We start from the raw sequence: 14,402 nt of genomic DNA, 5'->3' as shown, positions 1-14,402 counted from the left end.
CACAGTCACATGTGGACAGGATTTTAACACCAGTAACGGGAACGTGCTTGTGTGCGTGTGTTGTGATACAACCTCAGATGCACACGCGCGGGATGAACCTCACATTTTGCTGTATTTACACCAAACCTGCTTATTGGACGCGCGCGCCTGTTTCCGCTGTAGACCGCAGCTCCACATGCGACAGATGATAGGATGGAGAATCTAGAATTGAGCCTGTCATCACTGGGCACCATATCCAGACATGTTGACAAAAGTCACAACGAACTCAGCCAGTATCTGTCAAAGCAGGTAAGACGTGTCGCCTCCTGGTTTGTGTGGAGTAAAAATGATGTGTTTACAGTTTGTTTTCATATTGAGACTCAAAAAAACGTGGCATGTGGTAGCCTTCCCTTCACATGGCAGTAGTCACTGTACTAATCGTATTGTTTTAAGTCCGTGTTGTGTGGTTAAATCTGTAAATATCTGTAAAGAAATATTGGTTCATGGTAATAAATCAATATTTCACTGTCACATGCTCTCCCCTCAGATATGGAGCCAGCAGGACAGACAATGTATTCTGGCGTGCTTGGCTCAGCTGCTCCTAGAGAAGGATTACACCTTGCTGATTGCACGACACCTGCGACCGCTGATCCTGGACCTGCTGGAGCGGAACGCAGAGAGGGTCAGAGGCGGTGGCAGGATCAACCATGACCTCCACGAGCGCCTGTGCGTGGCGCTCAGCAAACTCCTCAGCATCAGTCCTGATGCACAGGCGTAAGTGGACCCTCTACCACCTTTTTCCATTCACCCAACAGTAAACAAAATATACAGAATTATCTATGTGACCAGATCAACATACCCAGGATATTTTTTTACGATCTGGCTTCACTGAGCCTAACTTTGGGCGTCAGGGATAATCTTCGCCAGAGAGCTGGTTATCAACTGTCTCATTTAACTCTGGGTTTTCCTATCTGGCTATGGAAACGACACAGTCCCTTATTACAAGCAACATCATCAGAACATTACATTACATGGCATTTAGCTGACGCTTTAATCCGAAGCGACTTCCAATTAGTGCATTCAACATCTACGAGGGGCCATTCGGGGGTTCAGCATCTTGCCCAAGGACACTTCGGCATGCAGATGGGGAAGGCCGAGGGTCGAGCTGCTGACCTTCTGGTTGGAGGACGACAGCCACACAAAATAATTCTTGATATGATATGAGGTTTATTGTTAATATCTGTCCATTCATCATCTATACCACTTTTCCTTTGAGGGTCACAGGGGGGTGGGGGTAAATGCTGATACTGCAGGTAAATTTGGTTAAATCTACAGTAAACAATACGAGTACATAATAATGTATTGGAATAGAAAATAAATACTAGATATAAGTTCTGGTCATGAAGGCCAGGCTAGGGATATACATAGAAACACAATGGAAGTCTGGAAAGGCAAAACAGTTCTGATCTATAAAAATATATATTGCATTTTATTATTTTTCACTGTGTAAGCTCTTTTGTCCCTGTCAGGTTCCCGTAGGAATGATGACTCTGGTTTCCCAGTGATCTTATTTGTCAGTAGTTAGACTGTTCACAGGTTTTGATTTCATTATATCAAACTCAACCTGCTTGGACCAGGTTAGAGGTGCAGCATAAGTTACCATGGGAATTTACCCTGTAAGATTTGAATCACTGTTATAATTAAAAACCTGAAGTTACCTTGCTAAAAACAAATCTTGCTTCACACTACAGGCCTTTGCTTGAGCACAAAATAAACGTAAATAATGAATGTGGTACGACCAGTTCTTGTCTCAGGGCCCTCCACAACACAGGAGGTAGAGCAGGTCGATTACTAACCAGGTCACTGGTATGACCCCCGGCTCCTAAATGCTCCTGTCCGCATTCTGAAGTCAACCTAGAATTGTCAGTCATTGTCATTGTAACCATTTTTTTTTTTTACTCTTCTCTGTAAGGTTTGCTGCAAAGTACTTCAACAGTGCCCCTCCAGTGTTTCAAAGGCTCTTCTTCACCAGCGAAGAGTCATCAGCTGTCCAGTATGGCCCCAGGAGGATGAAGATGCGTGACCTCATGGGTGCCACTCTACGTTTCCTTCAGAGTGATCGTGCCAAGTTTCGAATGCTCTGGGACTGGAGTCCTTGTGTCTCCCAGCTGCTCACCAGTGACGTCATGGTCCGAGGGTATGTAGGGCCATGCAGTGAAAATCTTATAGGATAAGAGTACTCTTGGTGTCTTTGTAGTGTCAATTTCAGATTTCCACACCATGATTATGGCGAAAAGAATTCAGGATAATATTATTGTGATCTGTTTAAAACATATTTAAAAAATTCCTCTTTGCTGTTGTTTATTGTGTGTTTGTCTCTTTTTGGCAAATTAATTTCACTTCAAGTGCTACAACATATTACAAAATACTTAAACCTAGTATGTTTAGTGTGAAACAGATAGTTAATGTGTCACAACAGTAAGAAACAGTAATGATGGAAGAAGCACTTGATAATTGACATGGTATTATTTCCCTTATTACCGTGATCATCCATCCATTAGCTACACCCCTTATCCTTCGAGACATGACATGGACAAATCATACATCTGGTTTGGAGTATGTTTACTTCACTGACATTCAAATTTCCATATATTTAGTGGCTCATTTGCTGCCAGTATTGCAGTGCAATTGTCTTGGTGTGTCACATTTAGCTACTACAATTTCAATATTGTCTTACGTCTGTGTACATGTCTATTCCACCAACAAGTTCAACAGTATATTTTTCCATTGTTTCCTCCAACAGATACACTGCCCATTGTTTAGCACTGGTCTCTCGCATGACTGATAATCAGAAAACCATCTTTCTGAGAAAGGTCCTGGCTAACGAGGAGATCCTGCACATGAAAATTAAGTATGTACCTTTGTTGTTGTTGTTATTCGTTATTAAATGAAGGGATGAGTATTATGGAAGATGTTAAGTTTGAATGCCACATTTAATTAGTTTTACATACATATTCCTTCTGTTTAATGATTGAATAAAATGAGTTTATAAATTTGAAAAAAGTTGTGTGGAATTTATACATTTTTATCTTTCAGCACCATCAGGTATTGTTGGCATGTACCCAGCTGTTATGAGAAAACTTACTCCAAAATTATGCTTTTTAAGCTGCATGTCTGGACTTTTCGTTTCTTGTTCAGAGCGCTGGAAGAAACTCAGCAACAGGAGGTAGAAAAGGCGCTGGTGTTAGCCAATCAGGGCTCTGTAATGTGGCGCCAGGAGAAGGCTAATAAGTTTACCAGGGGCCAGGTGGTATCCGAGGACCTTTCCCAGAATGTGGTAGCAGTCTGTGGCGTCGTACTACCCAGGATAGTTCCTAGACAGGCCGAAAAGGTATGTGCCTCTCACATAGATGGTTTGCTGCTGTTTAAAAGAAGGAAAACATGCTAATGTTGCCCTGTGTTCATAGGTTAACCAGAAGGATCTGGTGCTGGTGGACTCGACCTGCCGTAACCTGAGAAGACTGGCATTGGCTGTAGCTTCCCAGAAGCCCGTGCTCCTCGAGGGTCCTATTGGGTGCAGTAAAACTGCCTTGGTAGAGTTTATGGCTGAAATCACAGGACATACGAAAGCCACAGAGATTCTCAAAGTCCAACTTGGGGATCAAACTGACAGCAAGGTGAGGATTAATGGAATCAGTCCAAACTTAAAAGCAACAATCCACCAGTTTTACACATTAAAATGATCTCATGTATTTACTGGTCAGAACTCTGGAGTTTTCCACAGTTTGAGGCTACATCCACACTGCTATGTTTTTTTGGGGATTGTATCAACTCTGCTACGGATATGCCTGGCGTCCAGACTTCTCTAAAGTTTTAGAGCTGAAACGATGAAGTAGACACTCCCAACAGCTTGGGGGATTGGGTCTTTTTGGTCTTGACTTAGTTTTCGCTGATTAGTTGTTTTCGCGGTTTTCCAAAAGAAACCAACTGGCATTAGCCTGGGCTACCAGTTTGGAACACAACACGGATAATCAATTACAAGCGTTACAAACCCTGTTGTCTTTACTAACAGCTATTGTGCAGATAAATTTAGCATTTTACGATGATCCAACTGTTTACATGCGAAGAAGATGAGCTATTATTTCAGCAATTCCTATGTACACTGGCATGCGCATGCTGTCTTGTTGCCACCGGCAAGTGCAAACCCAGTATACATGAGCAGTCATGTGGATTGTGGATTAAAGTATGGATGTGGATTAAAACTGATTAGGTGCTAAACGCTGGTGTGGACAAAGATTGTTTTAGTTCGAAAATGTAATGGTATGGGTGTAGCCTGAAAAGTCACTGTGATGTTCTCAGTGTCATCTTAGCTCGGCCTTGAAGTATAACATTTTTAATGCCTACAGTTAACAGGAGATGAGAGGTTTGAAAGTGGAATGCATTTAGGAGGCAGTCATGGTCTAATTAGATACTATTGAGTTGCATAGTGGGAATAGTGTGATCCAGCTCTCTATACTAGAAACTAAAGGTCAGGATATTACAGCCTATGCTACTTTGATTTTCACAATTTTTTCATTCTTCCAATGTGAGTCACTCTCCTTTTTATGTAAGTGCAGTACTAAATAGCTGAAGTGCCCCTTGAACTTTTAATGGAGATAAGACGAAAGGCGGAAACTTTGCAAACGTGTTATGTCTGTGTCACAGATGCTGCTTGGGATGTACCGTTGTACCGATATTCCAGGGAAGTTTGTGTGGCAGCCAGGAACACTGACACAAGCTGTATCTAAAGGCCAATGGATCCTCTTGGAAGACATAGACCATGCACCTCTGGATGTGGTGAGTTAAAAGTAGTTGAGAACTGCATAGAATTACTCATCATTTCAGTCATATTTTCTTTTTCCAATGCTTACTCTGTACACCTCAAACTAGGTTTGTCATGAAATGTTTTCTGAGTAGATTTTAATGTAACTTTAACAGATTTGTAGTACTAAGCCTTCTATTACACACCCTCAATCCACAACTGGACCAAAATGTCCCTTTTTCAGATATCTGTGCTGCTGCCTTTAATGGAGAATAAAAAGCTGATGATTCCAGGACGGGAGGATTGCATCGATGTTGCACCTGGATTTCAGTTCTTTGCAACAAGAAGGTAAGAATATCATTGCCTTCTAAATCTACATTATGTATTCACAAGCTGTCCTGCACTGTTTCTGATGTGATGTGATGCTTATTAGCTGAGACTGACATGATGACCTGATTTTCACTGTTTGGTTGTGTCTCTGCACACATTGCACATGCTGTCTGACCATGTGCAGAGTGTGAGGAGATGACATGTTCTCTGACCTTTACTAAAGGAAGACATTCTACCTGTTCTCAAAGCCACAGTAGTCTTCTCTTTGCTGCATCTGCCTTCTCCTTAAATATCTCTAAGAACTCTTTTGTGCATCTTTGTTGTTTAATATCATATCAATAACATATAACAATAATATGGTGCAAAACACATTTCTTAGATATATATCTGCAAATAATAGACAATCTAAAGGTTATAATGATCAGAAAAAATATTCCCTGTCATATTATGTGAAATGTTAAGTGATGTCCTGTAGAAGTCATTAACTTCATGAATAGTTCAAAAATACATGTGCTAAAGCTTGTATTTATTTTAAAATCACACATAGAAGATACAGACAAAAGCTGTCAAAAGAATTTGTGGTGATAACCGCTGATGCTAGTAGTGAAGTTATACATCAACTTACATTAACAAAATTAGTGACGCAACCAATCAGTCGTCATATGCTATAAAATAAGTTATTAAATGGCACAATGTACAATATGTACAATATAAAAAAGTTAGCTTTGCATAGTGGGGTATATAAAGCCTGTGTGCAGGGTATGTGTCACCCCTCTGATGCTTTTCATTTGTTCTGTGTGTATGAACATTGAGAAACACTTGAAGTCAGATTACTGTAAGTATGCACAAACAAATTTGACCAATAGAGCTGATTCTGAATGACGAAAACACAAACTCCATTGAGCAAACAAAACGTGACATAGGCAGGTTGGTGAGCATGAGAGAGATGTTCAGCATCGCCACACACGTGGGAAATATATGGGCATGATTGTGAGACTCTGTTGTAAAAAATGACACATTTTTCTTAATTAAGAAATTAACAACCAAGTCATTCTTGTGAACTGCAGGACGTACTACAGTGGAGGCAGCTGGCACAAGCCTCAGAACTCTCACGCAGCGCTGCTCGACAAGTACTGGACCAAGCTGCAAATGGGCAACATGACACGTGAAGAGCTGAAGAAGGTTAGTGTTTCTGGCTTTGGTATCCTATTCCAGACTGTTTATGGTCGGTTTGTTTTAAGTTGTTACCTTAATCATATTTTATTTTTCAGCAGTTTCCCATTTCTCTGTAAAATATCACCGCAAAAAACGTATTTTTCTGTCTCATGTTGCTGCTTTTACTGCTGGATATTACATTTCTATCTCGTAGAATTTCCCTCATCTATTCTGAGTTCACCCCATGTCTCTGCATGCAGGTGCTCACCAGCAGATTTCCCAGGCTGACGGTGGTGGCAGACCGTCTCCTGGATATCTACTGCCAGCTGACTGGGGAGCGACACGCTGACCCGGACTCAAGCAGCCTCCAAACCTCTGACAACTCCCAGCAGCAGAACACCGAGAACAAAAGCCCGCCGCTGGAGGGGAGAGCCCTGTCACTGAGGTCAGGCCCAGCACACCACTCTGTCTACTCTCTTTACTTAAGTGTGTGTGTTAGTTCAAAATAAAGATTCAGCACAGTAAAGCAATTTCTTTGGAAGCATATTGCATTCACTTGAGAGGAAAAATACTGCGGTGTATGAAAGACACGCTGTTGCAATCAACCTGTTGTATATTTATACATTATCCCAAATCTTTCCAGTCATTTTCATACTTCAAGAAATCAGTACTTTTAAACAAGGTGACAGTTCCATTCATTTGGTTGCCTTTCAGTGGCGTCATCCCCTCTTTGCACATGCATCAACATCGGTCTGTCCACCAGAAGCCTCACAATTTAACTTTTTATCCAGTTTTAAGCCACATTTTCATGATTCACTTTTTAAATCTCGGTGTTTTAACTAGATGAAGGATTTAAGTTGTCGAACTTCAGAATCTTGCGTTATCGTAGAAACAAGCAGAGCTCACGTTGCAGCCCCTCCTGATTGTCCTGTGTCCTCTGAACACTATCTGATTGGCTGGCAACTGGTTATGAAGTTAAAATCAGACCTGTTTGAATTGCTGAGCATATCTCAGATGTTGGGGTGGTCTAGGGCTCTAAAACCAGGCTATGTTTGTGGTCCCTGGGCACCAACCTTTTCGAATACTGTCATTATTGACAAGAAGCTATTAGAAAATGTGTATTTACAAAGCTGTGAAAACCTGGAAAACCCCTCAGCTTAATTCCACATAGCTGGAATTAAAAATGAAACTATTTCGGTTGTATAACTAAATTGAATCACATTGCAGAGTGAAGTAATAAACTGAACATGTAAGTTCATACCATCCTGAGCGACCATGCAGAAACATGATGATTGGATGTATCTCAATGCTGTGACTCCCGCCTGTGATCATCAGGGCAAACAGACAGAGCTTCAGCCCCCTTGGTCTTCCATCCATCAGATCCCACCCCCACCCCACGACCCCAGTCAAAACTACCAGCCGACTTTAATTAGCTTTCCACTAGCTGCTGCTGCGTTCGATAGATTATTGATTGGACTGCCCTCTGGACGATGGGCTGAAATGGCCGATTCTCCAGGTCACACCGGGGAAAGTTTATTAGGTAACAGATTTATAAACGCCTCCTCACTCTGAGAGACCACTCGGCATACCCGGTGCTTTTTTCCACCTGTCGACCTTGAGGTCCAGAGTTGGTGTGTTGATGAGCATTTGTCCATAAGTCAGTGTGTCTATAGTTTCCACGCTCCACAGGCCTTTCCTGGATCAGTGTAATTGACTTTATAGCTCGGATTGTGATGCTCATGTGTGCTGGTCGAGGTCACGAGGTTCAGGTTACAGATACATTTACATTAGGTTTACATTAATACTTATTTTGGTTTTAAAATATAAGCATGTACTGTAGCCTATAATAATATTACCATTTTAATAAAATTACTAATGATGCAGAACTATTTATTTAAAAAACCCAAGTGTGTTTTCATCCTGTTGGAGAGCTACTGCCTGTGTGAAAGAAGTTGAAGTCTTGTGTTTAACTCCTGCTTGTCCCCATTTGCAGAACCTTGTTTCATTAGTCTGCACTCATCGTCTTTTCCTCTTCCAAATCATCACAGACAAAATGTGACGCCTGATTAACTTGAATGACCAGTTCATTTATGGGATTGGAAATGACGTCTCTCTCGCTCCGCTGCTCATTCATTACCCAGATATTACATACTGTCTCTTGTAGTCATCAAAAATTTATAAAAATGTTATGTTCATTCCACAGGGACTTACTGAAATGGTGCGAGCGGATCAGTGTCAACTTTGACGGCACCTCCGCTGCCACAGCACACCACGTCTTCCAAGAGGTTAGTGGATTTACCTATTTAAAAGTGAACAAATAAAGAGATAAATATCTTTCTCACACAACCTTTTGAAAACAGTATTGAGTTGTGTTTGGTTTAGCTCAGTCTTTTCATGGCATTTCTCCTTCTCAGGCTCTTGACTGCTTCACAGCCATGTTGTCTCACCCTGAAAGTCGACTGCGACTGGCTGAGATCATCGGGATCAAGCTCAACATCTCCAAAGAAAAGGTTTTGACCAGTATTTTTTTTGGACATTAGTGTGCTCCCTTTAAAAAAATGTCAGCCCCTTTTTTAATTGAAAAAAAATTGCTTTAATCAATGTTTTCTGACAAAAGTTCTATGATAATCAACATTTCATACAATCGTCCTGGCTTCTGTTTGTTTCAGGCCCAGCACTTTTGCCAGATGTACCAGCCTGGCATCTCTGTGAATGAGCTGGACGTGTGTGTGGGCAGAGTGACTCTGGTTCGAAAGCAGACTGAAGCTGTGCAGCTGAACGTGTAAGTGGGACATCCTGCCCCGCCTGCCCCCTTTGACCTCTGTTTACACCATATATTCATCGGCTAGTTGCTGTGCCAACATTCACCCGCTGACAGGGACCAAGCAGACCCCCTGCTGCTAAATTGAATAAACATTGAATTGATTTTAAACCACATTATGGTAAACAAAGCCCTCTAATGGTTCGACCATCAGGATATGCCCAAATATTAACATCGATTCTTCCCCAAATCCAATACGAATGGGTGTCAAACTTTAGACTGGACACAAAGTAGGTGTTAATTATTTTCTGCAGTGCAATAACTGAGACCAGTGTGTGCCGCACATCATGTGGTAACAAGAGCATTAAGTAATCTGATGGTACTCCATTTGGCTTTAACCCAATTCTGCAATAGAAATGGTGCCTACTTGTTTCTTCTTCATATTTTTTAAAAACTGTACAGGTAATTCAATAAACAATAATAAATTATAAAAGTACTGAAATTGATTTATAAATTAGATTTAGTTTTTAAAGAACACGAATACAATTTTTCTCTGCCACTCCGTGCATTAACAACATGTGTTGCACAGCAAGTTACACAACCAAGTGACGTCTTACGAGCTTAACACAGAGGCCTTGGGTCTCTGCTGCAGGGAGAATCAATATTCTAACTGTTACGATCTTAGATGAGTTTAAACAGGATCAGCCTCTAACTGGCCTCTTTTAATAACTATTTTAGTTTTGCTATTTCCATCTATTAAAGTGATGTAACTTTAAATACTAATAATAAAGAACTTAATTCAGTACATTGCTCCATCCTTACTCAGGATGAAGCAACCAACAACAAACGGTAAACTTTAGATTCACATTTCAAAGTAACTGCATTCACTGACTATGTGACTCTTCTTTCCTTGTGCTACTGTTAGTGTTCATCATAATTATCGCTCTAAAATACATCACTATTTAAATTAGGACAGTCGTTGGTTTTATCTCTACAGCTAATCTGGTGTGATTTGTGAGCTAATGTAAGCTCATGTTTAGAATAGGTCTTTTTTTAATGACTCTTTGTTGCATATGCTAATGTAGCACAAGCATTGATCACTGGCATAGAAATGGCAAACAGAAGTTCAATTATTCTTATTTATTATGTAATACATTGAGGGGGTTTGCTGCTGTAGCTCCACTTGTTCTGAAATGACCTGAAGCTTATGGAGGCTAAATATTTAATTTTTTAAAATTTAAATAAAGAATAAATAGGATTTGTGCCAATGCATGTACAGTAGACGACCAGACACTATGAACTTAGTGCTGCAACACTGAACCTGCTGGAGACCCCCCCGCTCAGCCACACGAGGCGCCATTTCAAGCTGACGAACTCTCCAACCTCCCCACACACAGCGCAGTGTCATTTCGGAAACATTTCGCCAGTCTTAAGAGAAAATCATGGTCGAGGCGTTCTTTTCATAGCATTACAGTTTAAAATTTTATAGAAAATAAGGACAAAACCTCATCTAAGGACAAGTTTTCTTTTTTGGTTTGATTGCATATAAGCCACTGCATATTTTCTAAATACAAATGCTGTATCTACAACCTCCTACAGCCCATTGTGTACTCACTGACTTGTTATTGTCGTGAACAGGGAGAACCAGACCTTTGCTGCCACCCGACCCGCTGCTGTGCTGCTAGAACAGCTGTCAGTGTGCGTGTTCAAGGGCGAACCGGTTCTACTGGTGGGAGAGACAGGAACTGGAAAGACGTCCACTGTACAACATCTGGCCAGAGTTACAGGTGAGCACAGGTTTATAGGAGCCATGTGGATCGGTGTGCTGGTGGGACGAGTCGTCCACCAATCCTAAGGTTGCTGGTTTAATCCCCGTGTCATCCTGTCCATGTGTTAAAAGTGTGTCAAACTGCAAATTATTTGTTATCACTCCTGATTCCAATATGCTCTTTTGTACGTTCATCCCAGGACACAGACTGCGCGTTGTGAACATGAACCAGCAGAGTGACACTGCTGACCTCCTTGGAGGGTGAGTGACCTACAAATATTGCCTTTTAAACATGTTTCATTTGAATTGCAAATGACAAATTTTGTCATTTGAGACTGAAAAAAAGCAGAATGTAAGGGATGGATCAATGTTTTGTCCTACCGCACACCTCCAGTTTGAAACGTTCCTGTCTAATGTAGGTACAAGCCAGTAGACCACAAGCAGATCCTGCTCCCTCTGCGGGAGGCCTTCGAGGACCTGTTCTCCCAGACCTACTCGAGGAAGCAGAACCTGACCTTCCTGGGTCACGTTCAGACCTGCTTCAGGGGGAAACGCTGGCAGGATCTGCTCAAACTCATGGACCACGTCTGCAAGTCTGCTCTCACCAAGGAGCTGCAGGAGAAATCCAATGGTAGTGCACCAGACAGAGTAAACAGTCATAACAGTGTAGTGCCTCCTGTAGCACGATGGATGACTAATGTTCGGTGTTTGTGTTTGTGTAGCTTTGTTGCTGCAGGAGCATTGGGAGGCTCTGGCTACAAAACTCAGTCAGACCCAGCAGCAGATCAGAGCCTGTGAGACCGCCATGGTCTTTGCCTTTGTGGAGGTAATGAGCTTATAAATCTCCTCTAGGGGCTCCCTGTACCCTGCACATACCACATAACTGCAGAGTCCATTGTGTTCTGCCGACCAGGGACCTCTGCTAAATGTCATACCCCTGTTTCTCCTCTTGTCTTGTCTATGACTTTCTGTCCTGTCAAAGAAACTACAAAGATATGACATTTATTTCTGCATGCACTTATTTCTGTATTTTTAAATACAATGTAGATTTTGCATTTAAATTACTTTCTACCACATATATACATACATATACAGTACCAGTACTGTACATATTTTGAGAGAGAGAGACAGAGATAGAGGTCAATATTTAAAAATACTGGATAAATATATGCAGACATAAATGTAAAAATAATTGAAAATCGGATAATTATCTGACCAGATACCAACCTGATGGTATTGCATAACGTACCATAATAAGTGCTTGTAACTTTAACGCAGGACGGTGTATCTCCTTAAACCCTTTTACACACACACACACACACACACACACACACACACACACACACACACACACACACACACACACACACACACACACATTCAAGCACATTTGTGTACGAGCTAAACTTTATTCCTGTACATCCTTGGTGTAGCAGCTCTGATCCCTGTGTGTTCCTCTGCAGGGAACATTAGCTCAGGCAGTGAAGAAGGGTCACTGGGTTCTGCTGGATGAGATCAACCTAGCAGCAGCCGAGACCTTGGAGTGTCTGAGCGGACTCCTGGAGGGCAGCGCCGGATCCCTGGTGCTGCTGGACCGAGGAGACACTGGTGAGGACCGCTACCACTGAAATAGAATCTGAATCCAGCACCTTGTCTGGTTCTCTAATCCTCCAGAATCCCTTGTTGACTGAGCTTACAATATTAGTATGCACATTTAAAAATCGTAGTTGGTAACTTCATTTTTGCAGAAGACCTTCAAACGTAGGGATATTCACCATCTGGTTAATTATTTTGGCCACTATAATCGTGTAGTGAAAATCTGGAAATAGCGGCCACATTGTGGAATACCAAAGATTAAATAGAAAGCTTTTTTTTTTACTAAACCCCCAATGATTTTGATCTAGATTTCCATCACTGTATTCAGCAATAACCCTGAAAATGTTGATAATATTGTTTATGTTTCTTTTAATCGAAGAGCCCCTGGTTCGCCACCCAGACTTCCGACTGTTTGCTTGCATGAACCCAGCTACTGACGTGGGCAAGAGGAACCTGCCTCTGGGCCTCAGAAACAGGTGAGACTGAAAATCTTTATCTCATGAGCTTTATGATAGATTATTTACAATGAAATAACAGACATGCAAAGCTGTTTAAAAGGAAAAAAAAAATCGAACACAGCAATAATGGTTTTAATAATTGTAACATTTCTTCTGTGTGTCACAGGTTCACTGAGCTGTATGTGGATGAGCTGGAGAATGAGGGAGACCTGCGGATTCTGGTTTCAGACTACCTCAAGTACCTGAATCCACATAGAAATGTCATCAGCGGCATCATAAGGTCAGACTTTAATGTAACATTACAGTCATTAACATCAAGTTAGCACTGTTCTATTCAGTGTTCAAAGCAAACATGACTGTAAGTGTCTTTCTAAGTCTTTGAAAAGATGTGTACCTGATTTAATTATGGTAAAGCTCATCATCATGTTAGGACTTTTGGTTTCAAGAAGCATTTAATTTGTATTTAAAAAACTACAAAAGCTACAACTAATTCATTGCATTACATTGGAAATCAAATAAGGCAGTGAAGTGTCAGATCTCTACCAGGGAAATTCCCATTTTCTCAATCATTAAACAATCAACCCAAGGTCCTACTTGTGGGTGACATCAGGATCCTTAATGTAAAACACAATCATCTTCTTACCAAACCTTAACTTTAAGATTTATACGCCCTTTTGCTGCATTTTTCCGAATACCTGAACTCAAAGTTGTCTCCATCTTTATTCTTTAATGTCTGTGTATGTGTGCAGTTTTTACTTGGCAGTACGAAAAGAGGCCACCACACATCTGGTGGACGGGACGGGGCACAGGCCCCACTACAGCCTGCGGACCCTGTGCAGGGCGCTGAAGTATGTGGCAGTAAACCCCTGCAACAGTGTGCAGCGCTCCCTCTACGAGGTAGGGACGAGAGAGAAATAATCTCTTCAAAGGTTTTTTTTTTTCACTGAAATAGAAAAAATAAATCATTATGTCCAGTGTCATTTGGTTTTATGTGCTGAGCTTTTGAGACACAGCCTGTTAAATTTGAATTCGCAGTTGACAGTGTCTCTGCTCCATGGTTTCAGGGTTTCTGCCTGAGCTTCTTGACTCAGTTGGACAGAAGCTCTCACCCTGTGGTCCAGAAACTGGTGTGTCAGCACATCCTGATGGGGAACATCAAGTGTCTCAAACAAGTAAGACATCCTAAGAGCCGCTTCGTCTTTTTCATCGCTGTCATGTTTTGTATTGAATTCTGTGTCTGTTCCATGAGTGGGCATTATGTATTTGAAGAAAATTGTACTTTTTAACAGTACTTAAATAGTGGCTAGAGAGTTTAATGGAACTGCTGAAAGACGCAGAACTGTACTTTAAACAGGCTCACTGCATGTTAGAGATGATCAATATTATTTCACAAGACAATTTATATTTGTATCTTATCATATTGAAGCAAGACGCCTCCATGATTTCTGACGTGTTCCTGTTTCCATTTGCTGTTCTGATACATTTTTATATATTTCTGCTACACTCATTCCATCAATCATGCATACTCCTGACAGGCTTTTAATGTGAGAAATA

General features: G+C 41.3%; 1 protein-coding gene across 1 annotated transcript in view; it reads left to right on the top strand.

Annotated features, from left to right (window-relative positions):
• The window catches only part of mdn1 (midasin AAA ATPase 1), a 58,726-nt gene continuing 44,324 nt past the window's right edge, over nucleotides 1-14,402 (top strand). The window contains exons 1-22 of the mRNA XM_034579618.1: nucleotides 1-288; nucleotides 527-753; nucleotides 1,952-2,176; nucleotides 2,783-2,890; nucleotides 3,178-3,370; nucleotides 3,447-3,656; nucleotides 4,684-4,815; nucleotides 5,025-5,128; nucleotides 6,178-6,292; nucleotides 6,526-6,710; nucleotides 8,469-8,550; nucleotides 8,680-8,775; nucleotides 8,935-9,047; nucleotides 10,665-10,813; nucleotides 10,995-11,055; nucleotides 11,214-11,425; nucleotides 11,517-11,620; nucleotides 12,258-12,402; nucleotides 12,770-12,866; nucleotides 13,015-13,128; nucleotides 13,598-13,745; nucleotides 13,913-14,020. Coding sequence (XP_034435509.1) covers nucleotides 193-288; nucleotides 527-753; nucleotides 1,952-2,176; nucleotides 2,783-2,890; nucleotides 3,178-3,370; nucleotides 3,447-3,656; nucleotides 4,684-4,815; nucleotides 5,025-5,128; nucleotides 6,178-6,292; nucleotides 6,526-6,710; nucleotides 8,469-8,550; nucleotides 8,680-8,775; nucleotides 8,935-9,047; nucleotides 10,665-10,813; nucleotides 10,995-11,055; nucleotides 11,214-11,425; nucleotides 11,517-11,620; nucleotides 12,258-12,402; nucleotides 12,770-12,866; nucleotides 13,015-13,128; nucleotides 13,598-13,745; nucleotides 13,913-14,020 — 3,024 coding nt within the window. The 5' untranslated portion in view covers nucleotides 1-192. The remainder of the gene's footprint in view (nucleotides 289-526; nucleotides 754-1,951; nucleotides 2,177-2,782; nucleotides 2,891-3,177; nucleotides 3,371-3,446; nucleotides 3,657-4,683; nucleotides 4,816-5,024; nucleotides 5,129-6,177; nucleotides 6,293-6,525; nucleotides 6,711-8,468; nucleotides 8,551-8,679; nucleotides 8,776-8,934; nucleotides 9,048-10,664; nucleotides 10,814-10,994; nucleotides 11,056-11,213; nucleotides 11,426-11,516; nucleotides 11,621-12,257; nucleotides 12,403-12,769; nucleotides 12,867-13,014; nucleotides 13,129-13,597; nucleotides 13,746-13,912; nucleotides 14,021-14,402) is intronic.

Source organism: Hippoglossus hippoglossus, chromosome 24, assembly GCF_009819705.1.
Source record: "Hippoglossus hippoglossus isolate fHipHip1 chromosome 24, fHipHip1.pri, whole genome shotgun sequence".
In the NCBI taxonomy this organism is placed as follows: Eukaryota; Metazoa; Chordata; class Actinopteri; order Pleuronectiformes; family Pleuronectidae; genus Hippoglossus; species Hippoglossus hippoglossus.
Note: the sequence above shows the minus strand (reverse complement) of the source record. Positions and strands in the feature narration are given on the sequence as shown.